The 25,503-nt window shown below is 34.9% G+C and overlaps 1 protein-coding gene across 11 annotated transcripts; it reads right to left on the reverse strand.

Annotated features, from left to right (window-relative positions):
• Window positions 1–5,471: 5,471 nt before the first annotated feature.
• LOC105829581 (ecotropic viral integration site 5 ortholog) lies at window positions 5,472–24,900 on the reverse strand. Of its 11 annotated transcripts, none has more exons than XM_028192519.2 (10): window positions 18,349–19,002; window positions 16,113–16,324; window positions 15,434–15,688; window positions 14,415–14,678; window positions 14,024–14,288; window positions 13,480–13,842; window positions 12,639–13,316; window positions 12,056–12,538; window positions 11,883–11,981; window positions 5,472–9,422 (listed from the first exon to the last, which is right to left on the reverse strand). In XM_028192519.2, exons 2-10 carry the CDS (start codon window positions 16,169–16,171, stop codon window positions 9,261–9,263), a joined length of 2,628 nt encoding a protein of 875 aa, XP_028048320.1. In that variant the 5' UTR covers window positions 16,172–16,324; window positions 18,349–19,002; the 3' UTR covers window positions 5,472–9,260. The 11 variants fall into 11 exon arrangements, with proteins under 11 accessions (XP_028048320.1, XP_012524012.1, XP_036145196.1 ...); XM_012668558.3 differs by having other exon boundaries at window positions 16,113–16,364; XM_036289303.1 differs by having other exon boundaries at window positions 16,113–16,456.
• Between the last annotated feature and the right edge of the window lie 603 nt (window positions 24,901–25,503).

The raw sequence follows: 25,503 nt of genomic DNA on the forward strand, positions 1-25,503 counted from the left end.
TCTCTCTCGCCGGCCGATGGACTCTATTTGGAAAACTACTTGACGGAACTTGCGCGCGGAGCTCGCGCAAGCTCGCGACCCAGCCCGCGTTCGATGCTCTCTCGTTCCTCATCTCCCTCCCTCTCTTCTTCCTTCATCCTCTCTCTTTCTCTCTCATTCTTTCTCTATATGTTTCAATATCCTTTCTTTTTCTTCGCCAGTCAACTGCCCATCTGGAGTTTCGAGATTGTCAAGTCTAGAGATTGGAATTACACCCTCTCGTGCGGCCGCTTCACCTCGGAATTATCGATACACCGGGAGACGGTGGACGCGCGCTCGCGATCGATAGGTGCGCGACACCCTTCCGAGGACGGGACGTTTAAACCCTTTTGCGGTCTTGCGTCGTGGCGCGACAGGGTCGCGCGGTTTCCCTCTAAGAAATTCTATCGCGCTTATCTCTCTCTTCTTCCTCCCTTCGCTTTTGACATCCCCTCCTCCCGCCCCTGGGAAAGTTGTAATCTTGCGTTGCACAGCGAGTGTATAATTTACGTGTGGAAAATTCGCATCTCTCTCCTTTCTCTCTCTCTCCTTTCTGAAAACGGGGTTTCGTAACGGGGGTTAACGACCCATGAAAACTGGGAGAGACAAAGCGGGATGCTCGCGAAACACGAAGCGTGCTCTCGACTTTCCCTCGACTTTTTTGTCCTCGCAATTCGCGCGAGGGTATATTTTTCCGCCGCGCGATTCGGGGCCCGTGACAGACGGCGATCGATACGAGATGACGATTCGGGGTAACTGTGACGTCGGGTAATTAACCGGTTGCCTCTGGCCAACGTTATATCGAGCCGCGCACAATCGAGCCATTGTTGCGGCCAGATGCGAAATATTATCCAGGGAAGGGACGCGCGAGAGGGAGAGAAGGAGGAGAGAAACTGGGGAAATGGATTTTCTCGAATAAACAAAAATTCCACATAAAATTCGATATAGGCGTTAAAGAGACAATGCCGTTCTAAACGCACGAGTTTCTCTTATGTCAGCGCAGCTAATCTCGACTAAAGAATATTAAAGCTCACCAGAAAGGACTCACAGAAGGCAAAATATGAAAGCAACATAATTGAAGGGTTTCTTTACACCAAACAAGTCCGAAGAGAGAAAGTTTCACGAAATAAAAACTTTTCGTCTTCAAACCGTTCGTTGGAAAAACGAACCTTTTTGTTCGATTAGATAAAGAATACAGGAATAAAGTTCTAAGCTTTGATTAATATAATATCATGTTATTGAAAATAACGCAAAATTCTTTTACTTTCTATTTACAAAATTTTTCGAGCGACTTCTAACAGCCTCTTATATTTCTCTTTGTATAAATGATAATTTTTCTGCGGGCATATAAATATACAAAAAGAGTCTTAAGCTTAGAAGGGATAAACTTCCGAAAAGGTGAAACCACCGACCTTAGAAGTAATATTTTGAGGAATTTATTTTTATTAAAAATATATAGGATTTGTTTTTGTAGGAAACATCAACTACTTAACAACCTTTCTTCACATTGACAGTCAAAAAATGTTTACAGAAATTATTGCCGCTCGGAAGATTTTCTCTTTTCACGGATGAACCACGTACGGTAATTTTTTGACAGCATTCTGACTTCGTAGGTAAACAATTTCTTTTTCCAATCGCATAGCATCATGATGACTTATTGGCATAGTGCGATCCACGGATAGTTTATCGATGCCTGGAAGTAATAGAGACCAGAGACAACATCCTGTTCGAGTTACCAAATAAAACAAAGGAAAGTGCTGTGTCACCTAATCTCTAATATCATTACACGAGGCACTTCCGATTTGGAGCACGTCTACGTAATTTCGTACAGTTGTTAAATTCGCCTGCACAATGCATTTCGACTCTGTGCCGTTTCTCTTCTACGTTTTACGTAAACGCAAATACGCGAATTGTATTTGCCCCGACCTACCCTCTCACTCCCGCGATACGCAATATTAAATTTATAGAGTACGTAGTTACAAAAGAATATATGAACGTGAAAAAGATTAATATTACACTGAGAGCGACGTGGAAATTCTATGGCCGCGATGCCATATGGCAAGAAATTAAAACGGAGTTGCATACATGAGTCGCCTCTCTTTCTTTCTCTCTCTCTCTCTCTCTCTCTCTCTCTCTCTCTTTCTCCCTCGTGCGACAACACTTGAAAATCGATCCGTCTAAAATGGGGCTTTAAGGGTGCACCCTCCGCCACCCTCCTCTCGCTGCCTCTTTCCTGGTAATACCGGTGGCGCGAGAAGATGCGATATCGATCTGAGTGAAACGTGTTATCAGAAAACGCACTCACCTGGAAAATCTTACGATGCGTTTGTGCATTATTCACCGTTCAAGAGTTTTTTTCACCAACTCCGCATCCTGTGTAGCCTGTCTCTCTTTTACACCGTTGAATAACCGTTTAACCTATTTCAAACCGGCGTTATTGAAAATACTCCGCTCTCGTGTAGCCTGTAACAATTGCAATTTCGATGGAGTCCCCATCGCGATCATTTCTCTAACGCAGAGTAACAATTACCTGTTAACGTCGTGACTCCAATATTTATCGTATTTAATCATTTCTCTTTATATAGACGACGACTAATGCTATGAAGCAGGGAACTTTTCAGAAATATTTTCGCATTTTTCACTTAAGGCTGATTCATTTGAGTCTTTGCATATTTTTATAAAAGAAAATTATTCCGATGTGTATAAAAATAGATGTGCAATCAATAGATATCAATCATTCGGGTCTTTGTAAAATTTGCGTAACGCATTGTTGATATACAAAATATAAATTATATATATATATATATATATATATATATATATATATATAACTTTGAAAGATTATATTTCAATTAATCATGGCTATATCGTGTTTCGACGAGCTGACACAACAAATCGAAATTAATCTATCACGCTCGTGTATCGATGAGCGGTATTAAAATTTATCATGAAACTCTATGATAAACGCGCTACGTTATGATAATCGGAAAAACGTATCGTATTTATTTAATGCCGGAACAAACGTACGAACTGTGAGTTATTGAATTTGAATACTCACGTCGGTAGTTAAATGTGCGGTATCGGGATGAGTTTATTGCGCTCAACGAAGCCACTTTACGGATTTATCCGTCGGCCGTGTTGCGAACGATACACATATTTAGATTGCGTAACTAGAGAAACGAAAGGACACCCAGGAATAATCCTCCGAATAAAATCGATTCCCTTTCAGAGAGAGAGAGAAGAAGAGAGGGTGGGAAAGGGGGAAACGTATCGTTGAAGAAGGAGAGAGAGACCAAAAAAAAGTTACACGAGTAGAAACCGGAAAATTGCGATAGAAGGTAATTCCTGGAATACTTTTGTAAATCACGCTCGGGCAACTTATAAAAATCGAATAATAAAAAGTAAAATGCTATAAATCAAGCTTCCCGAGGGAAAACGCGCGCGCGCACCGCGATAAACTGGTCTAACACGTTTCATCGGACCGGTTAACATTTGGAGATTCATTTCCAACGCTCTGATTAGAAGTTTCGAGTTCTTAGCGCGGCTGTCCAAAATTCTCCTTTCACTTTTAATCCTTATAAAGATGTAATACTGAACAGTATTAAATTAACCGGCAATCAACACTCATTTTAAGTATCAAAAGCCCTGCTGTTTGCATGCACTTTCAATACTCAAAATGACTAATAATTACTCGCCAATTTAATACTGTCCAGTATTTTACATTTTTGTAGGGAACGCGATCTTTTATCCTGGAAATGGAATTACGATAAATTAAAAAAGAGAGAGAGAAGCAGATGTCTACGTGCTGTACACGTTTAAAAACGCAAATAAATAATCGCGATAATTATCGCGTCAGCGCGGGGCGGAGGGGCCGAAAAGGAGGAGGCTGACGGCGGACACGTGGCGTTTTACGGGATGGCGAGGAGAGGGTCTTGCCGACGGACCTCCACACGCGGGGTGGGAAGGGGGTATTAAAAATAGAACGTCGTTTTTCTCGTTCGATCCAATTAATCGACCCTTCGCGCTCGCCGGGGCCGTCGCTCGATCGCGGTCGGATCCCCGCGGATGGGGCCCGTGGCCGGTGACTCACTCGGAAAATATGTACCATTCGCACGCGCTACTTCTCCCCCCCGATTATCGAGGCGCATTATGTCGTTGTCGTACGGATCGGCGGATTGAGACGCATTGAGGATATCGCTTCGCCGGCCGGTGTACGCGCGTCCGATCGACCGCGGCTTATTTCGCACGTAGTCACGCAACGGCGCATCGATATGGATTATTATTTCGTTTATCGGAGTCACGAACGCACGTACGCGCGTCGCGTGTGACGCGCAGAAAGAAGGAAAGAAGTACGATTAATGCTAAGAGCGCCGTCAGCGATTGGCGCATACTTATTTTTACGGCATTTAAGTACAGCGTTGTGTGTACGTACTATTTCAAAAAAGGCAATTAGGGGCGCATTGATTGATTGGGTCACGGGTATTTCGTGTCTGACCGATTTCTATTCATAAAGCTTCTCGAAACTACAAAGGTAATTAAATTAGACGGCAATGAATTTTTTTTCTCGCAAACGAAGGGCGGATATTTGTTCTAGAAACCTGACCGTTCATGAATTTCTAAACATTTTCCGAGCCTCTTTAAACAGATGAAAACGTGATCGAGTTTTTTCACGTGGCACCGCGAGCATTAATCATTCGTACACTGCGACAAAAATCACGGAAAACCCCCCTCGGAAAAATATATCGCTATAAATTTGAAAAGAAAAACACCACAAATCGGTAGCTTTGACCTGCCAGTAGTTTTAATCGACAATCTCTCTTTCTCCGTTTTTTTTTTTTTTTTCACCGGCGGTTGCACCGCGCCGAGAGAGAAACTGCGAAACGACGCGATGGGCAAATTGATCCGCGGGCAGATTAATCGATCGCCGCTCGCGAGACCGCCAAACCGTCTCCTCGGTGACCTTCCGACAATAGGAACGAAACGCACGCCAACATCTCCGCGGCCCTGCGACGCGGCGGCCGCGATCGAACGCGTCGCGGTTTCCTAGGACGAAGAAAAAAAAAAAAAGAACAGCGCGCTAAATTATTAACGTCGACGGCGCGACGTATCGCAAAACTCCGACGCCATCGTCCGTCGCGCCGTGATAAAATAACGGTGCCGACGCGACGTACGTACGAAATCTCCGTGACGATTCGCAATCCGAGACTTTCGTGTATGTACATACAACGCGACATGTAAAACTACCGCAATGAAATAAAAGTCTGAAATTAATTTAACTTTCACTAAAAGCTCGAGGACGTCGCGTCACGACGTTCCAGATTCCAGATTCGATCCAAAATTAGACTTATGCTTATATCTCAAGAGGGTTTGTGTTTTGGGGGAGAGGGGGGGGGTACGGAATGACGGAAAAAATGATGATGGTTTCACTTTCGGAAACAATATTCTCATAGTGCTGCATGTAACTTAATTTATTGATACCGTTGGATGCAATCGTAGTTGCTGATTTATTTATTACCTCGCTTTTATCGCGCACGATCAATAATTCAATTAAATGGAATGAATTCGTCTACACGGTGTTCTTGAACATAGCTATTCGTTAAATTGCAATCTTTTTAATAAATTCTAAACATCGCAGCACACCATACAAATCCGTGTATTAACGTGCGAGCTACGAGCTCTTTTTTTTTTTCACTTTTCTCTCGACAGGAGCCTCCTTCGTTTTTCACACGCAAACGTGAGCAAATTAGGTTGAGCATATCATTGACAAAGTTGCGAAAACAGCACAAACCAATATTAGTATTTTTCAACTGTGTACTTTGCACAAGCGATCTTCTGCAACAACGAATCGCGCGCGTACGTAAGAGAAAACGTGGCATCGAAATTGATGGATCTTAATTAAGAAAGGATCGAACGAAGGATTGTAGAAAACGCGTATGATATGACTCGAGCGATGCGTTTATTTGTAAGTAGCACGGCAAAGGAATAAATGTGTGCAAGAGACCGAAGAGAAAGTGACGTTTGCATCTATATATTTCTGAATTTAGCACAGAATATTTACAGCGCGGTTCTTTTCCGATTCTGTTGCACGTCAGAGCTGCACTATTAAAAAATTATGCCGCCGGAGAGTCGATTTAATCATCGCGAATTCTTGACGTCGTAGAATAACGGCAGTGAATTACGACGTGCGAACCACGTTCTAATATCATAATACTTATCTGTAGTTTCTGCGTCATTGGATCTGTGTATATAGACTGTCCTAGACCTGCCGAGTTGTCTTTCAGCTCCGAGGCTACCGAGAACCCGAGCTATTAATTAAATCGATGTCTGTTTCGACATTATAGCCTCAACATAATTATAAAATTATCTAAAGAGAGAAATTGTGTAAATTAAAGGGTGCGCTTAAGCTCCAAAAACGTTAATCGATAATGAAATTGTTATTGTTCAGCAAACTAAAAGCGAGTCTGTCGCTAACGATAATTTAGTCCTTTATTTTCAAGCTTTTAATGACTACAATACATTCTCTTTTCGCAATGTCGCGGTAAAGCGAATAGACTTCAGTCAAATAAGTTAAAAAAGTTCGATATAGAATTTATTGAAATACTGCAATTTAATGGGTTAAAACAATTCCGATTATTTGACACAACAAAGGAATTGGGCGCGCGTAACAATTTAGGCCAAGCGAGAGAAGATAAGTTGCAAGTAGGCTAAGGTGACTCGCTGCAAAAGAAAGTTTGCAGGACGCGAATACTTACATTGGAGATAATTATCCAAGTCACGGTAAAGGAACGAGCTGTGCTCGAGTGCTAATTTTTATAAGTACTTCCGATTAATCTCGTCCGGTTTTAATTTCAACAATGAAATCGATTAAATCGATTGAAAAAGACGCGTTTTCTTCTTCGATAGCAATTTACGATTTATCACGATTATACAATCCCTCGTAAAATTGATCATCAACTTATTAACTGTACACACCTTGTGTTGTGTGCAAATTGCATATTACCCATAAAAATTAATCTTATTTTTTTTTTAAGAAATTCGTTAAGTATATGTTACAAATAATATACATATATAGAACAACAATAATAAAAATTCGATATATTCTTCTGTTCGAGAGTATAATGTATATTAAACTTTATATAATTAATATAAAGAGAAAAAGGGCCAAGGTAAAAAGATGTAGATTAAAGATAAACTGTAAACTTTATTACAAAAACATACTAGAGAAAAGTACCTTCTTTGATTTATCTGAAATTATATGTGATTTCGACATAGACGAAATATAATTTTATCCACTACTACTACTGCTTAATATTCGTTTCTAAACATGTCTCGAGATTTGAATGGATGCACTACAGAAAAATTTTATCAAAATAGAAACTTTTCAAAGTCCAACTAAAATATGTTATTTGTGAAAGAGAATTTTCAAACAAAAAACATTTGTACATGTTATACAAAATAAAAATTAGCTAACCCACTGATAAATTTCCAGGAAAAATTTGAAAATAACAAAATAAAGTCGGTTCAAACATACAAATAATTAAAATGTATAAAAGCAACAAATTAGATTTGAACGTGTGTGGTTTATCCCAGTTGTCATAACAAAGTTTACATTCATCTTTAATTTATATCCTTTCGCGTTCGTTTTGTCCCCTTGTCTCCGTATATTATTATTTCGCAAAAGCGAATCATGAATTTATATTCATTGTTTAGATGATTAAATTTCGATTCGAATAACGCACGCAATATATGTGTATTTTATGAATATCGTGTTTTATATGCGATGATTTCTCGTGACACACACGCATACATACATACATTAACATCCATACATAAACATACACACATACATACGTACATGTATATATAATATATAAATACATATTTTTATAAAAAACGGCGATACATTACTGTCCCCACGTTTTTCGGCATTAAATATATAATTTCTTAATTGCGATTACATTTGGTATGAATTACAAAAAATACATAGAGTATTTCATGCGTATAAAAACAATTGCGTGTGTCACGGAAAGTCTATGATAATCTTCATATAATCTACGAATCGTAATCAAGCTTTCAAAAAGTTAGAGCGAAGACATATTCCAGATGTTCTTTAATAACACAAGAAAAATCCACATTCTATAATATATTACAAATCACGCGTATCCATTAGATTCTGTATATATTAAAAAATAAATATAGACTGTTTGTGTAAGTCTATATTTGTATCGCGATATGTAATATAGATAATAATAGAAATAAAGATTAATTATTAAAATTTCTAATTTTTTAATAATTGTTCGCTTTCAGGATAATAATATAAAAATTAGAAAAGTGTTGGAACAAATGTTTTTTGAAGAGAATTTATCATTAATATCAAAAGATATTAAACAAAAATATATTTCGACAAGAGATAATGTGATTAATTCAGTTTAAATTAGTCCAGCTAATCTGTAGAGATTAATTATTAAAATTCAAATTCATAACTTAATAAGATGGACGACATCTATATTATGTATATATTATGTATTGTATATAGTTAAGGAACATTTTAAAATACTTTCTGTAATTATGGAATGTGTGGAGTTAGTTTAAATAAAATTCAAATTCACATCCTTCGCAGATTTTGTAATTCTTCAAAAATTGTCGTATGTATGTATTATACATCTCTTTCAAACGTAGATTATTGATATGATCATTTACTGATTAATAGAAACAAATATTTATAGTTCTATTCAATAATTCTCTGCTATTGACTACAACTAGTATATGCTCTATAATACTCTGTATAATGTAATCTATAAAATGTAATAATAATAAAAATAATATAATGCTAATAATATAAACGATACTTGCCTATGCATAAAACAATTAATTTATTATATTGCTCTGAAGAAATTTCAACATGTCGAATTATATAAATTATGATAAAATTTTTTTTTTAAACAATTGTCTCAGGTCCTGATTACGATCGAGATTATTTCGATTACCGAAAACATCTATCGTTACTATTTCATTGTTTCGTCATCGTTAAGCATAATTAATTAACGGCTATGCGTACTTGTTATATTTGGCCTAATAGTAATACATGTAACTAAACAAGATTATTACGATCTATTCTCGCGTTACAGTCTAAGCGCATACGCGTTATTTCCTACAGCGAAAGCCGACAACGAACAAAAGGTTCGTGCGCATCGATGACGGAGTATTGTTAGCTGCCTAATGGTCTTGGTATACATAGAATTCTATACCTCGGGTGAGTTTGGCGTGGTCGTATTGATATGATCCTGCAAGCAAATTCTGAGATCCCGCTCGTCCAATTCGCTTTCAGTATCGACGCTAAAACTTCGCACGGTTTGCCCGCCGAGTCCCGTCCACCGTTGTTTCCAACTCTCTAGTCTCATGACCTGTGACAGACAAACGTGATGCAAAACACATTTCTAAGAAATTCTCCGGAAGGAGAAAGAAAGAGTCTGTGATGTCCTCTTTGCTTTACTAAAGAAAATATTTATTCAACTCTCGTTACAAAAGAGAAATCAGAATATCAAGAGAAAAGTTAATCTCTGTCTAATTGAATTTGAAATTCTCGAAATAGCTCTTCAGCTCTTGCTATTACTTTGGTTCTAAATATATATTTTTTGTTATTTTCTAGTATAATCCATTATTAGTTTAAATCATGCAAATGTGTGAATAATATTTCAACGAGAAAAAAAGATCCCACAATAATTTAGTGAACTTTAACGAAATTTTCACGCCTCGTTCACATTTTTTTTCTTTGAGTTAAAAGCAGCAACCGTGAATATTTATCAGAACGAGACAGTGAACTTAATCTTAAGGAAGCATGCAGTTAAATGGAAAGAGCACGCCATGCCATATCACCACGCATATAATATAGAAAGTGAGCCACGTTTTAATCCAGTTTTAATTTGATTGATTTAGTCGCTTCCAACAATTCATGTCGATTCAAGCGTCAATATCATTAAAAACTATAAAATTATAGATTAACTATAAACAAGGTATCCTGGATCCAGTGTTTTTTTTTTCAAAACAAAATATTTTCTGTTCTTCAATTAAATTTAATTAGAATTTTATGAAACTGATTATCTCGATATACATTTATAATGCACATGTATGTTATTTCGTCACATAATTATGAATTGCAAATATAAATCTGTTTACACACTATGTAAATGCACGCTATGATTATAAATATAAGCAAGGATTTTGAATGGAATTCTAGATGGAAAACGTAATACAGAGTAATAAGTTCAGAGCCAGGTACAATCGCCAGATTCATCTATAAGAAATGTCATGCCACGTACACACACGGAGACGGTAGAAAATGATGCTTACACATAGGTAAAGACTTACTCAAGCCAGCGCCAAGGCTCAGTCTCCGGGCTGGTGATTGGCGTGGGGAACTGAGGAGAGACAGAGATAACACAGCAATAGAGGGTTAGTTTTGCAATAACGATTAGTCCCTTCTGGTTAGCATTAGTTATCGCCTGATGCCTTTTATGCAATAAGAAACACTGTCGCAGATATTATTTCTTCTCGTACCATAAAATCATGCGTATCCTACTTAAATAATTACGCCTGCGCATTCATCAATTGGACGACAAAGCGTTAATTTTTTAATGTTAAAATATATATTATTAGTTTATTTGTAAGGTATTTAGTATTTTAGAATTAATACAGCGGTAATTAAACAGTAAACAAAATTAATAAAATAATATGCAATAAAAAAATCAACAAAATTTTCAAATACTTACTAACAAAACAGATTTTAGTCATAAATTTTAGTTAAGAAGAGTTTTCTCTCTGCAGTCCACCAGAAGCGACGACGTTATGAAGCGTGTCGATTAGCGTTAAATTGCAGTAAGAGGTGCGATTTGTGCATTTTGTAAGTGTATGACATCGATAATGAGTTACGACATCTTTATGTTTATGGACTTAGCAAAGGAATGTCTTTTGCATACAGTAGGCGCGTTTTATAGTTTATGAGTGCAATATGTGGTGGCACATTAAAAGTCAAAACGTTTAGTTTATACATATAGTACACTTCTTAGATGATATATCCTCTATACAATTTTAGATAACATATATATCACACTTAAACGATGTAAATACCTGGCTTATCGCGATTAAGATGGTATAAAAAATATCAGTAATACTGTAACGTATCTCATTTTGTAAAACGCAGTATCACATATATTTTGCAAAATCAGAAAGAAAGAACACATAACAATGCAGTGCTTTAAAGAGAAAATAATAGTGAAGAGTATTTTCATTGTCTTGTGAATTACTAGAAGCAATATAATTGTGTGATTATATAATTATAAAATTAATAAACATTTATTAATAAAGTCATTAAAATGATTAAATTATTATTCATAAATTTTTCAAATTATTTAGTTATTATAATATAAATTTTCACTATATGGTATATTTATTATATTTATGTTAAAAAATAACAAAAGATATTTATGTACAGTAACACTCGTTGCATTTCAGTGCTTTTATTAAAATAAATGCGATATTTTAAACACGGAAAATATCTCAGAGATATACGCGTATGTAAAATAAGATATTACACATGTTGTGTACTGTATAAAGACCAGCTAGAAAAAATATGCGCAGAAAAAAATATTTTTATGTGTAATCTGTTTATACAATTATATTTGCATAAAAAAACTTATAGAATTAATCTTAATATATAAGAATTTTCTTAATATATTACACGAATGAAAAATATACATAAAAATATATTTTGTAGCATAAAATATAATTCACCCCTTACTGCAATATTCCGAAATACTGCTTTTGTTAATTCGACGGACAAGATAAATTTTTTTAATTTCACATACCTCGGCTTTTAATTCAGCGACCTTATCTTGAAGCTCCCTTACTTTCTCACTGTCATCTAAATTATTCCTAAGTTCGCCTTCCGCATGCATCTCCTCATTCTACAACAATGTTAGACAAAATATATATTTAAGTCTTCTAGCATTAACGTTTGTTAATATGTATGTAAAGTAACCTTTAACTCGAGAAGAGATATTTTCTGCGTGAGTTCTGCCACTTGCTGCGCGTGCTCGGCATCGCGTATCCTGGCCATCATAGCCTCATCCTTCATTTTCGATTCTAGATCGGAATACTTGTGCTGTTGTTCTCTCAATTTGGCAGCCAGATCTTTCTCCCGTGCTAACGCAGCTTCCAATTCGTCTTTAAGTACTTTTCCACCCTCGTCTTGTCTACGCAGCTGATTAGTTGCTACCTGCACCTGAGTTTCAAGCTCCATAACTTTAAGTCGCAGCTCTTTAACTTCAGTTAACGCTTCCATCTCGCGAATTCTGGTTGTCATTAAGTCTTCTTCAAACTTTTGCACCTCGTGACCTCGATTCTCCCAAAAGAGCAGCTTCTTTGGCGTAGAATCAGCGGCAGGCGCAGATTGAGCGGACCGGTGTTCTTGTAGATGCCTCTGCCAAGCTGTACTTAGCTCCACAACTCTCTGCCGCAAATCCTGTATAATATAATTACATATAATTATATAAATTTATCTAAAATACTCATAAAACGTAGCAAAACATGTAATTGTTGTGTAATGTTATGATGGACTATACCTTTAATGATAAATTGGCTTCTGCTTCTCTAAGCTTAACTGCAATAAGTTCCTCTTGCAAATGAGCGACGGAATTGTCCGGCGTCGATTCGCGCAGGGTCTTCTTATCTTGTTCTAATTCTTGTATTCTTCCTCTGAGTTCTCTAATCAGCGCGTCGTTTTCTGCCTCATGTAATCTAACTCTAACCAATTCCTCTTGCAAACATTGTATCATTTCTTCCTTTTGCGATAATGCTTCTTGTTTTACTAGTATCTCATCAAGTGACGATTGCCTAGACGTCACATTCTCCTCAAGAAGAATCGATAACGATCTCAATTCCTCATGAGCCTGTTCAAGTTGATGGCTCGTCTCGAGATGCGAATGTCGAAGTGCTGCCAATTCTCTCTGCGCTATGAAAGCAGTCTCCTCCTCTTCGGCACGTGACACTTGGCCTCTAACTAATCTATCGGCCAATTCGGCGGATTCCGCTTCAAGAAGTTCAGTTCTTTGTCTAAGCAATCTGTTTTCTGCTCTAAGTCTGCGTAATTCGACCATCTCTTCTTGCTCCTTCATCTTTAATATAGTGTAATCCTTTTCTAGTTTCTTCATTCTCTTTGGATTGATTTTCATTCCATACGCAAGCGTCATGAGGCCATCGGGATCTTTCTCAGCCTTTCCAGGCAATTGCTTTTGGAAAAACTGCGTGAAAAGAGAAAATTGTTAATGTCATCATTAAATAAAATAAATACGTACAATTCATGTTTTTATTTAAAAATATAAAATATTAAAATTTTAGCGCCAAAAGTGATATCTTGAGTCTAATGACGTAGACTATTAAAGTAGTGCAACTTTTAAATCTTACCTTCAACATTCCCTCCATATCTAAACTGAGCAAATCTTCTTTGCCTAATTGCAACATCGCCAATGCAACCTTAAAGATAATCTCCATGCCTTCTGATAGAAAGACATCAAAAATGCGACACGCTAGCGGAAGGCTTAGCGCTGTGGTGAACAGTGTAAGAAACCAAGAAGACGCATACATTGACGTATGGAAACCTTGGGCCGTGAAATGAGCATGAAGTTCGGGATGTGCATCAGCAACTAGATGTTCCAGTTGATACATGCACACTCCTAATTCAGCCATACTTGGTTTGAACATGTCCCGTAAGCGATATTCTTGCATTAATGCTACGAGTACAGCAAAAGCTTCTTCTTCTGGCATTTGCTGAAATGAGACAATATGACATTATTCGAATAGAGCGCCTACATTTCTTTTTTCTTTTCATATAGAATAAAGATTTTATAAAGACAAAATGTGTTCATGACAAAGAGTTTATATTATATAGCATTTCTTACTTTTATACTTTTTTATTTCACAAATTGTAATAAAAATGTTAATACTTTACCTGCATTAAAAGTAATCCTACTATAAATCCTGAACCTTGGCAGTATCCTACTTCACGATCATGTAGGCTGTACGCTTTCATAACGTTAAACAAACTCTCCTGACCAAAACCATCTTTTTCTTTGAAAAAGTCATGTTCAGGATATGTCCTAGCGATATCCCTTCTAATTATCCTCTCACATGCTGATGTTGCTTTAATGTATTCGGCGAATTGTTTTTTAACTGGAGAATCATGAGCACCGCTTAATAATTGCCAAACAATGCCCCTACAATAATATACAATCTACATTAAAATTTAATAAAAATTGTATATACTAACTTTCCGCAACTAATAAATCGTCATGGTTTAAGTAACATGTGCAATACTTTTCAATACATATGTACGTGTGTACCTGAAATGATGAGGTATGCCTTGACGAACCAATTCCTTAACAAATTCTTTCCGTTTCTTCCAATGATAATCCCAATCGGCTACTATGTGACCCCAGAGAGTCCACGTATTCTCTTCACCGTCGGCTGGGTTGTGGCGTCGGGGTGCAGCATCGCCATTACCTCCACTGCCCCCCGACGCCACAGACACTTGAGATGTATCGGAGCCCTTCCTGCTATGATTGCTCTGGAGAGAATTCAGTGACTTTGCATCGGATTCGATCAGCCTGGAATTAAAACAATTATAGATTGTGATTTTTATTCGCGCCATTTTATTGCGTAAAGAGTAACGCATAAATTAAATCGGTACTTTATTTGTAGTCTGCCACTGTGTGAGTTACGTGATTTTAGATACAACTTTCACAAACTTATTTTGATTATCGATATTTCTCGCAAAGTTATTGATCTGCTCTTTTCAACTGAACTTCTTGCACAGTTCAACTTTCCTCTTTTTCTTTCTAACAGTGCAAGAAGCTCAGTTACAGACCTTAGAAGTTACAGCAGAATTTCTACATTTTTTAACGAATATAATATATTCTTTTAAAGTATATTTGTAAATTAAAGATTTTTCCTCTCATAAGTTTTTGATAGTAAGCACAATAAATTAACTTCATACATTATACAAAGGAAATAGAAAAGCAAAACTTACGTTTTTTCCCATATTTTTCGATATTGAGTTAAAAGTGCAGCCTTATTCTGCATCCTACTGTGCATCATTTCCAAGCCAAAGTGTGTAGTAAAATTAACGTTAAGCATTTTTATTCTAAACTAAAAAGGAAATCCAGGCTATTTATACAAATATGGATATCGCAAAGGATGTCTTTAATTTTACTACATATCTTGAAAAGCGGAAAATGTGAGAATTTTTAGAATTGTCTGTTTGTTAGATGAATTATCGCTCCATGCAGGAATCTTGCAAATTCAAAGATGTAGTGGTTTGGCTATATCATGCAATAGGTGAAGACCATTCTGGATTATTCACCTATTGGCTTCCTCCAGCTTAGCTAATAGAGCCAGTTCGTCAGTCGGTATTTCCTGCGAGGGCGTTATTCGCTGCTCGCAAAGGGTGTCTGATGGCGGACTCGGAAGTATCTTGCCGGCCTGCGTAACGTTATGGGATGACTGATGGATGTTGGTGGTGCATAAACACAGCACGCTCATCACCTGCGGTCCATAACGTGACAATCCCAATTGGCCGACAGGCGCGTTTACGCTATCCCAAGCGACGTTCTGGCTTCTGAAACGAAACGGAATTGAATTAATGCGAATACCAATTAACGCAATACAATCCTGGCCTTTTAGCGGTCTACCGCAGTCATCTGTTTAAGTGGTACTTGAGCGTTGAATGTACCTTCACTTGTAATTGTGTGTTATAAACACGAATCGCTTATGTTCAATTGAAATCCATTAACTAAGGGAACATTTGATTTTAAACTAATTCGGTTTAATCTAATTGTAATAATTGTAAATCAGTTTATTGCTAATTGTTGCTAAAGTTAAAATTAATGGAATTATTTAAGTAGCGTCTTTTTATTTTTAATTTCAGAGTTCTGGATCTGAAAGGTCAATACAGTATTATGTATTTATTATATAAAAAAATGAAAGAAAAAATATTACACTATATTGATTTAATAATTCATCGCAACGCGCAAACATTTTACCTTTTTGCGGTTTTATTTTTCCTCCAACGAGCAGGTGTCAACAAGCCACGAAGAACCATTGAGACAGTTTTCTTTTATTTACTTTCGCGAAAACTAAATAAAGTGTTTAGTGTTCACGGAAAGAGTTCTCGCGTCCTCGTTTTTACCGTTTTTATCTTTACATCACTGCGCGATTTTACACGCAACAATTGTCGACTCACTCGTCTGCAGTGCTGTTTGTTTTAGACGGCCGATTTTATGTATTCCAAATTTCTTTTGCAAATCGATAAGAAATTTAATATCAATTCACGTATATAGATTAAAATTTAATTAAATTTTTAACATGGCAATCATCTTATATTGGTCTGTAAAAGTGTTCAAATAGACAATGCTAGGATCTGTCATAAGCGAAAGCTAAAATATAAATAATATCTTTTTAGAAGAATATTCTCAAAAAGAAAAAGAGTAAGATTATAAATTAATATATTAACTAAATTTCTTTAAACCACATTTTATGTATCAAAATTTTTTGATACCTCATTATGTTTTAATTTGAAAAAAAAAACATTGCAAAAATTCGTAGTGTACTTTAATATGTAAATTTTTTGTTATTCTATTTTTCATGAAATAAAGATCTACAGGGGAAAAAATCATCCTCATACGAATTTTAATATTTCGTAACAAAGAATATCTTTCTGCAGGCTATGGCACTCTTGTGAAACACCTCGTATGAACGCTATGCTCGGTGAGGCAACGCGAAGCAGCTCGACACGAAGGAGATCAAGAAGGAAGCAATTAGTGCGTGTGAACGAATTAGCGGGCGAAAGAGCAGGTGAATCCCAGCCAGGTATTACGACTATTATTATGTACTGTACGCGAGGTACGGTAATAAAACGGAAGCAAACGGAATACTGCAGGAATACCGTTTTTTCAAGTCGTATGTCCCTTGAAAAAACAAAAATAATTTTAAAACTAAATTCGTTCGTTCTTATTTACTCAATGTATTTCTAGAATTATTTTTGCATTGTATTTATATTCTAAAATTTACTTAAATACATTGCTTATTAAAAATTTGAAAAAAAAAAATTTCAAAATCGTTAATTAAAAAAAATATTTTTAATTTTCAAATTTTATAAATAGTCGTATATTTAAAGTATATTATTAATAAAATATTATATACGTTTTCTCTATATATGTTTTGAAAAAGTTTTGGAAGAAATTTTTTCTTATCTATATTGCCTTAAAAAATTGGCGTCATTATGCACTATCTTAATGTCAATGTTGTCTTGCAGACTGTGACCGATGAACACTTGCGTCGCATTGTCAGAATTGCTACGTTGTAAAAATTTCAAGTTATACTCAAGCAAATTACTGACCTATATGCAACGTCGAGTATAATGAATGTTAACGAAGGTTGTTACTAAATTATTTTACGTGCAGAAAACAAGAAAACAGGAAAACAAGAAAACAGATACTTCATCAGCGAAAAAACTTGAAATAAATTCATTTGTCAGGAATAAAAAAATCGCTTAACACAATAATCTTAAAGTATTTCGTTAAATCCATTTAATACATTAATTTCTCCAACTATCAAACAAAAGAGTATATATTTTAAAAATAAACTGAAATTAAAATGATTCAGATTGCAGAATAAAAGATATTTTTTTATTTAATTTTGAATGAGTTTAGATTCGTTATTTAATATTTTATTAATATGGCATAACACGAGCACTTCTTGTATAGTTTACAGCAAAAAGTATAGTTTACAATAAAAGCATTTGAGAGTCGACTTCGCCAAGTTATAAATGACGAATTACTCAAGAATGTCTATATTACTCAAGTAATAGTAAATATTAAATTATATCATATAACATTATGCTAAAATTACTTAGGGTAAAACTCAAATTATTTGTACTTAATATCTTTAAAAGTAATTGATAAATCAAGTTAAATTTCAGTGTTGTTAAATTTAAGTTTGACATAGCACCCAATTCTTGATACTCAAAGTTAATCAACATTTTAAAAAACAATGGTTTTTGGTTATTATTTCGTCTTTCTTCATTACTATTTCATCAACAGTAGGGAATAAGCAACAAAATTGAAACATTTTTAACGTTTCATTTTAATGTATACACACACAAAATGTTATAAAACTCTGCCACACTCGCGAGACCGAATCTGTGAATCGTAGTTTGTTATAAATTATTTTAACGAGTGATGTTCTTAAAAAATAAGTTAACAAAAGTCGTGCATATACATTGGTAAGACAGATAACGTAATCGCGTTTTCTCGGATGTCCGCGGCTCCTTTTTCGCTTATCAAGCCGCGCCTTCTCTTTCTCTTTCTCTCTTTCTCTCTTGTTTTTTTTCTTGACGGCAAATTATTAAATGGTTAACTCGGTTTAATACGATATCGTTTCACTTATTTCCCGATTATCCCGGCACGATGAGATCCGGCTAGGCATGCACTGCTGGAGAGTAACGAAATGGGTTTGAGGGTCGATGCAGCCCGCGCAGGCCAGGACACCCCACATGCGCAGCGACGTCCGTCTCTTGACAAATAAATAAAAGGATACCGAGTACGTGGAGCCGGCAGTCGAGGGCGTTGATAAATAAAATATCAAAAATGTATACTACAGGATTAAATCAATAAAAACTTTGAGAATAAATTTTTGGAAATTCTGTCGATCTTTTTGTATTCAAATACTTTTAAATAGAGGTCCTTTTGTTTTTTCTTTTCAAATTGTGAATTAATATTAAAGTTAGACTCTCTTTGACATTTATTTCAATAATACTTGTTTCTCCAAAATAGCCTTAAAAATTTTTGAAAAATTATTTCCATTAGTATGACATACAAACTGTTTCATTTTAGATTAATAATTATGCAAATTAAAATAAAAATAAATGTAGAGAAAGAGAAAGAGAGATTTAACTATAATTTAATTTTCTTATTTCCTCCGAAGAAAAAATGTTGAGGAACATTTTAGAATATTTTTATATAATAATTAAAGTTTTCAATTTATTTAACATTATATAATTTTTCAAAAACAAAATATTAAATTTCTCTTTAAAGATTTAATTAAACGGTCATTTTTTAATATAACGGTCATTATTAAATATATTTATAATTAAAAATTGTCCAAATATCAAAACAAATTGTAAAATTAATTTAGATTCGACACAAACTTTAAAATTGTAAAAATATAAAACAAAAAATTATTTACTATTTTTACTACTAGAAAAATATATACATTAAATTAATGTATCTCTAAGAAATATATCAAGATACAAAAGAGAGAATTTTGAAATTTTTTTATTAGCTTAACTAAACAACGGATTGAAGATCATTTTTCACAACACTATGAAATTATATGATTTTATTAACGTTAATCCAAGCCAAAGATTAATCAATTAAACATAAAATAAAAACTGTTTACAGAAAGACGATACTTTTAGTTGAAGAAATTTCATAAAATAATGCATGTGTGTGAGATAATATAACTATATGCAATAACAATAACTATATTTTCCTCGTAATGTATGTTCGACATTATTCATCGCCGGAACAGTCTGACCGTGACTAGATTATATCATGGCGTAATTTCGGTCTATCCTATGTAAAATGAATCATCGTCATCAGGAAACAATTTTTCAAGTATTTATTCATCAGAGTCTCCAGTTTTTTGTTTATAAACAGATAAAAAAATAGATGTTGGATTTTCAAATAAAATTCTATTTTTTATCGTATATTATTTGTTTGTCTCTTAAAGCTTTAGTTTAGATTCCATTCAAGTAAAAAAAAGTCCGTGCCTCTAATTAACACCAAACGTAATTAATATAGAATAAAATAAAATATTTGTATTCGGTTAAAATTTTTTATATATTCTTTTAATTGAAACAATGTCGACTGTGAACGTATAAAACAAACTTGTTATTTTCGCGTTGTTATTCATAAATGTCATGTTGAAATAACAAATAATTAATTTACATACATTGTTATGAATACATATTGTCTCCCTCATCTGCAGCAATTGTTAATAAAATATTACGTTCTCGTACAGTAAAGTTCAATAATTCATTTCATACTATTTCAATTAATAATTTAATTTTATAAACGCATTTATATTGCTTCCTATCCTCTGTCATTTTGTTAAATATCTTGTAAAATATCTTTTCGCAGCCTTACAATATTTAATTGCTTCGGTATTTTTATTATTTATTATAAAATAAAATATTATTTCATTAATTAAATGTTATTGCACAAATCATAGGTATAAAACCACAAATTAATAAATTTGACAAAGTTTACGAAAAAAATTGTAGGCTGTTTAAATATTTTTTTTTTCATCGAAAATGTTTATACTAAATCACGATTGAATCAGACAAAATTATAAAATTAAAATCTCTTTTTTCACTTTCATAAATATATATCTTCATCTACAGGAAATTGCCAATTACATAATGTTATCCCTGGAATTTTATACATCACTTACGTGGCCAGAAACGTTTATGGTGTGTGTGTGTGTGTGTGTGTGTGTGTGTGTGTGTGATAATATCGTCGATTATGTGATGAGAGAAGTCTCACGTTTTTTTACAAAGAAATTTCAGAAAAATTGAGTACATTTAAAATTCACGGCCTTAATAATGCGTAAGGATCTCTCTAGAGTAATGTATTACTCATGAAATGGCTGTATGCAACTCGAGATAAAAAATTAATGCATGGAGAGTTCAACACATACACGCACGCGCGCAAGGAGAGAAAAAGAGAGAGAGAGAGAGAGAGAAGTATTTTTATTCAAAACTTTTATTTAATTGAATCAGAAGACAAAAATAAAATAATTACACAATTCTAGCAAAGAATTTAGAACAAAAATTATATTACAAAATTAATATTACAAAATTATTATATCAAAATAGTTTCAAAAATTTTTCCAGATTACTAAAATTTCTTCTCTCAATTTTGGTAAAGTTTGTTATGATTTTATTATATTTATACTAGTAGTAAACTGTGCAAAATAATAATGATATTTTATTTTATGCTTGATAAAAATAATAAATTAATAATTAATTAGAACTATAATATGTTAAACTAGTTTTATAACAAATAATTATAATACAAAATGTATTATAACATTAAAAAATTAACGATATTTTTATATCGACTCAGATATTACAATCAATTCTTTTACAGTTTTACGTATTAATGAAAAGATGAAAAAAACAATGTGTGTGTGTGTGTGTGTGTGTGTGTGTGCGTGTGTGTGTGTGTGCGTGTGTGTATGTATGCAGACACACCTAGAAAATTATGGTACATTTGTCGAATTGACGTTATTTTCATACTAAATCGATTCTACAAGGTCAGTTATTTTTACTGGACATGCTGTTTTATCATTAAAAAAATCAATTTTATAAATTCAGAAATAGAACATTATTTATTCTTTTTTAGAAGTCCTTTATATACAAATTATTCATATGAAAATTTATTTTAATTTATTTATTAAACATAATATACCATTTGATGGATACAATCATCCTAATACTTGGCAAAGAAAACATTTAAAGTACACAAAACTGCGAGAAAGAAAATTACTTATTATATCTTTTGTATTATCAGTAACGCTATCATGCTAATATATACATAAGTATAGACAATAGCAAGCAAATTTTATCTGCTCTAGTTATGGCTCGTAGTACATCCCACGCAACTTGCTATGTAACTCCAATTGAATGTAACTGGAAGGATTAACATCTTCAATATTAACTATTTCAATAAATTTTTATATGCGTTAAACTGTTTTTCGATAATCTGTCTAATGAGTCTCCAAACTAATCTCTTTTAATACGTGTATAAAAAAGCTTACAGTTTTTTCTTATGTTTTTATTGATTGAATTTTAGAAAAGGGGATAAAGTTAACGCGAGGCTATGAGCTACAATAAAAGATTCAATCATGGAAAGATCTAGGTCGCGTTCAAATCAATTATTTATCAGATTCGTGGATGGCGTAATCGAGTCATTTTCAGTTTCCGCACGAAAACACAATACGCGAAACGCTGAAACGAAGAGGCATAGATCCGGTACCAGAGTTATTGACCCGTAATTCACACCGACATTTAGCGTTAAAGGTCGTCCCTATTTGCTTCCGAGTCTCACTGATGGCAACGTGTTCAGAATCGTTGTCCAAATAAAGCGACATCAGGCATCCTAAAATTGTCCAGATGCACCGCCTCCACGACCGGATACAAGACACATTTAAAAACACGATTTAAAGATATTTCATTCCAATTGGATTAAAAATAAGTCTGTAATGTTCCTCTTACTTGCCAAGAAATATTGTATCTCGAAATCAAAGTTAATATATTACAATTTCGAGCAAGTTTATTTCAATAAGAATTTTTTTCTTTGGAAAGACTAAATTTTTGAAAAGAAAAAAAATTGTAAAAATTTTAACAAACAATAACGTTTAATCAAATTATTATTACAATGTCTCCAAAATTAAATAAATGTTAAGCTCGTGTATGTAAATTTGAGAAACCTAAGAAATGAACGCAAAAAAGCAAAGAATGTTGGAATAAATAAATATAATAAAATCCTATATAGACTCGCTGCACTCAATAAACAAGACAATAATAAAAACAACTTGATATAATAAAATTTTCGAATGAAAGATGATGTTTTGATCAAATTTATATAAAAAATTAGATCTAAAAGACTTATCAATTTGCAATTTATTTTGAAACCTTATTATTTAAATATTTTTCTTAAACAATCAATAGTAATTGTTCAGCAACTGATGCCTTTAATCGAAATGCAATACTTATTAAATTAGTATTTAGATCTCAAGATCCTTTATCTTTTTCGCTCGTTTCTTAGTGTTTTAATCTTCACAAAAAGAGTCTCCAAGTTTACAAAGTTTATATATATTCGCAGTTAGTTTACTTTCGTTAGTATTCTTCTGAGTGTGCGTACGTTCCATTAGAATCATTTAAGCATTTACGGCATCGCGGCGCAAGTCCTTTCACGCTTCGAAAGGTAATTCCATTTAATTAAGAATTTAACGACGTGCGGAAGAAGGATGAGCGAAGTATCGAGTGTTTCGAACGTCGCAAGGAACGCTCAAACTTGGGTCCCGATAAATCCTCTGAGCGATTTTGAGGTAGCCTCACCATGCGACTTTCGCGTAGTTCGATACTACCGTTTCACATTACAGTTTCGCAACAGCACGCGAAATAAAAGAAATTAGTATTGCTACATATTATGCCCATTCCTCTTCTCACGGCGTTAATTTTATTGTCGCAGGAAACACGAACACATTTTGAGGTCAACATCCTCGTAACAGCTGAAAACGTTACTTTCGTTCCATATAAACATAGCCGAACAGTCGTTGAGACACAGTGGAGATAAAATGAATAAAAATTATACAGAGATTGTTAAAATCGAGCACCTGTTTATTTTTATACGTTGTGTGATATTTATGTTACTACAACGACAAATGTGCGCGGAACAACGTTAAAAATATGAAATAACACGTGCATTAAAATAAAATGTTCCAAATAAGTGTTCGCAATTCTGATAATAATTTGTACTATTTCCCAAAATTTGTTATAGAAATAAAGTTGATATAATAAATCAAGTGCAAAAAATAAATGCAAGCACAAATGTTCTCTTCTGTGCAACTTTTTAGAGATAATTTATTCACTCTGTTATCATACAGGTTTGACAGGTTTAATCTCTCTGCTAATCTCCAGAGTAAATTGAAATTATTAATTACCAGTTTTTATTGCCAAGTTTGTTTTATTATCAATATTATTAATTACTACATTAAACTTACAAAGCTCTCGCCAATTCTGTTACGGAAACAAAAGACGGGCGATCTAATCTTCGCCTTTCACTGATATATCTGCTCGCGAGATTCGCTTTTTTTCACAGGTGCACATGTACGCAATACATCTGTTTTTTTTTTTTTTATAGCCGAATGAGTGTACACTCTCTGTATTTGAATTAAAACGGGTATACGATTGAAAATTGACAGAAACGAGGACAATTCCAGTGTGCAATAAAATCCATCCGATGTAGCGATAAAAAACAAACCTGAATATTTTTCAGGACACGTCTCTCTCTCTCTCAGGTATACCTGACAGGTAGCAACCGACTCTATTTTCCTCCGGAGACAAGCTTCCCGTCCTTCCGCGAGAAAATCAATCTTTCCCAAATATTTCGGTGAAAAATTAATTAGAGAGGAAAATCTCCTCTCCCCTCCCTGGAATTTCCACCCACTTGTGCCACCCACCTTCGCGACTCTTCAATTAATATAGACACAGAGTAGCCTCGAACGGACGCGGTACGCTTGTGTGAAAGTACCGCCGTTCCCTCAAAGGCGGCCGAGAGGAATCGAGAACGATACGATGATGACAGCAATAATAATAATAATAGAGCGAGTCGCGCGACTCCGACTGGCATGTGCAACCGGAAAGGGATACGCGGCCGTGTTAGCAAACAAACTAGTGGTCGTGCACGCACACGGTACAGCGTACAGGTGGACGGACGGCCTTCTCGCGGCCATCTGGTCCCGAGAAGCGGGTCGCTTACCTCGGAGCGGTGTTCCTTGCGTCCCGACGGTCGTCCGGAGGATGCGACACAACACAAAGCCCGAGACGGCGGAGGCGAACGAACGCGGAGCGAGCAGCGGCAGCAGCACACACGGAGCAACGGGCCACAACGGAGCTGACGGGCGCGTATGCGGCTGTCACTGGCTGTCACCACGCACACTCGAAACTGTCACCAGCAGCGCCGGACGGATTTGGCCAACAGCGCGCAGTGCTGCCAACGGACGCGGGCCGTCTGTCACTAATCCCGCGAGGATTCCCGCGTAGCGCTGCTTCGCGCGACGCCCGCGCCGGGGCGGCGGCGGCGGCGTCACTCTCTTGCCCGTCGCTCACGCGAATGCCTCTTTTTTAGCGAATGCCTCTTTCTCTTCTTTCTTTTCAAGTTTAATTGTTTTTAAATCCCGAGACGAAGCGTCGGGTTTCCTCCTCCGTTTCGCGCCGATCCGCAAAGGCAGAAAATAGTTTTTTTCTCAACGCTGCAATAAATTACTATTTAATAAATGCGCTACTGTTAACAATAAAATAAAAACACACATATAAATCGTGGAATATTCATATTAAAATACTAATTAAATTGTCAAAGATAAATATTCACTAACAGCAAAATGTGCGAAATGTTACTTAGCTGCAAAATTCGCAGACAAAATTCGAAAAATGTATGAGAGAAAATACTATTGTATTAGAGTGCACTTTAAGGGTACCGTTATAATTTTTAAGTGTTCAAGATATTGCAAATAGTTCAGATAGGCAATGGGTGAAGGATTATTCGTGTATCTTTATCTACTAACTCCTTTCGTGCATTATATAAT

The sequence above is a fragment of the Monomorium pharaonis genome, chromosome 7 (assembly GCF_013373865.1).
Source record: "Monomorium pharaonis isolate MP-MQ-018 chromosome 7, ASM1337386v2, whole genome shotgun sequence".
In the NCBI taxonomy this organism is placed as follows: domain Eukaryota; kingdom Metazoa; phylum Arthropoda; class Insecta; order Hymenoptera; family Formicidae; genus Monomorium; species Monomorium pharaonis.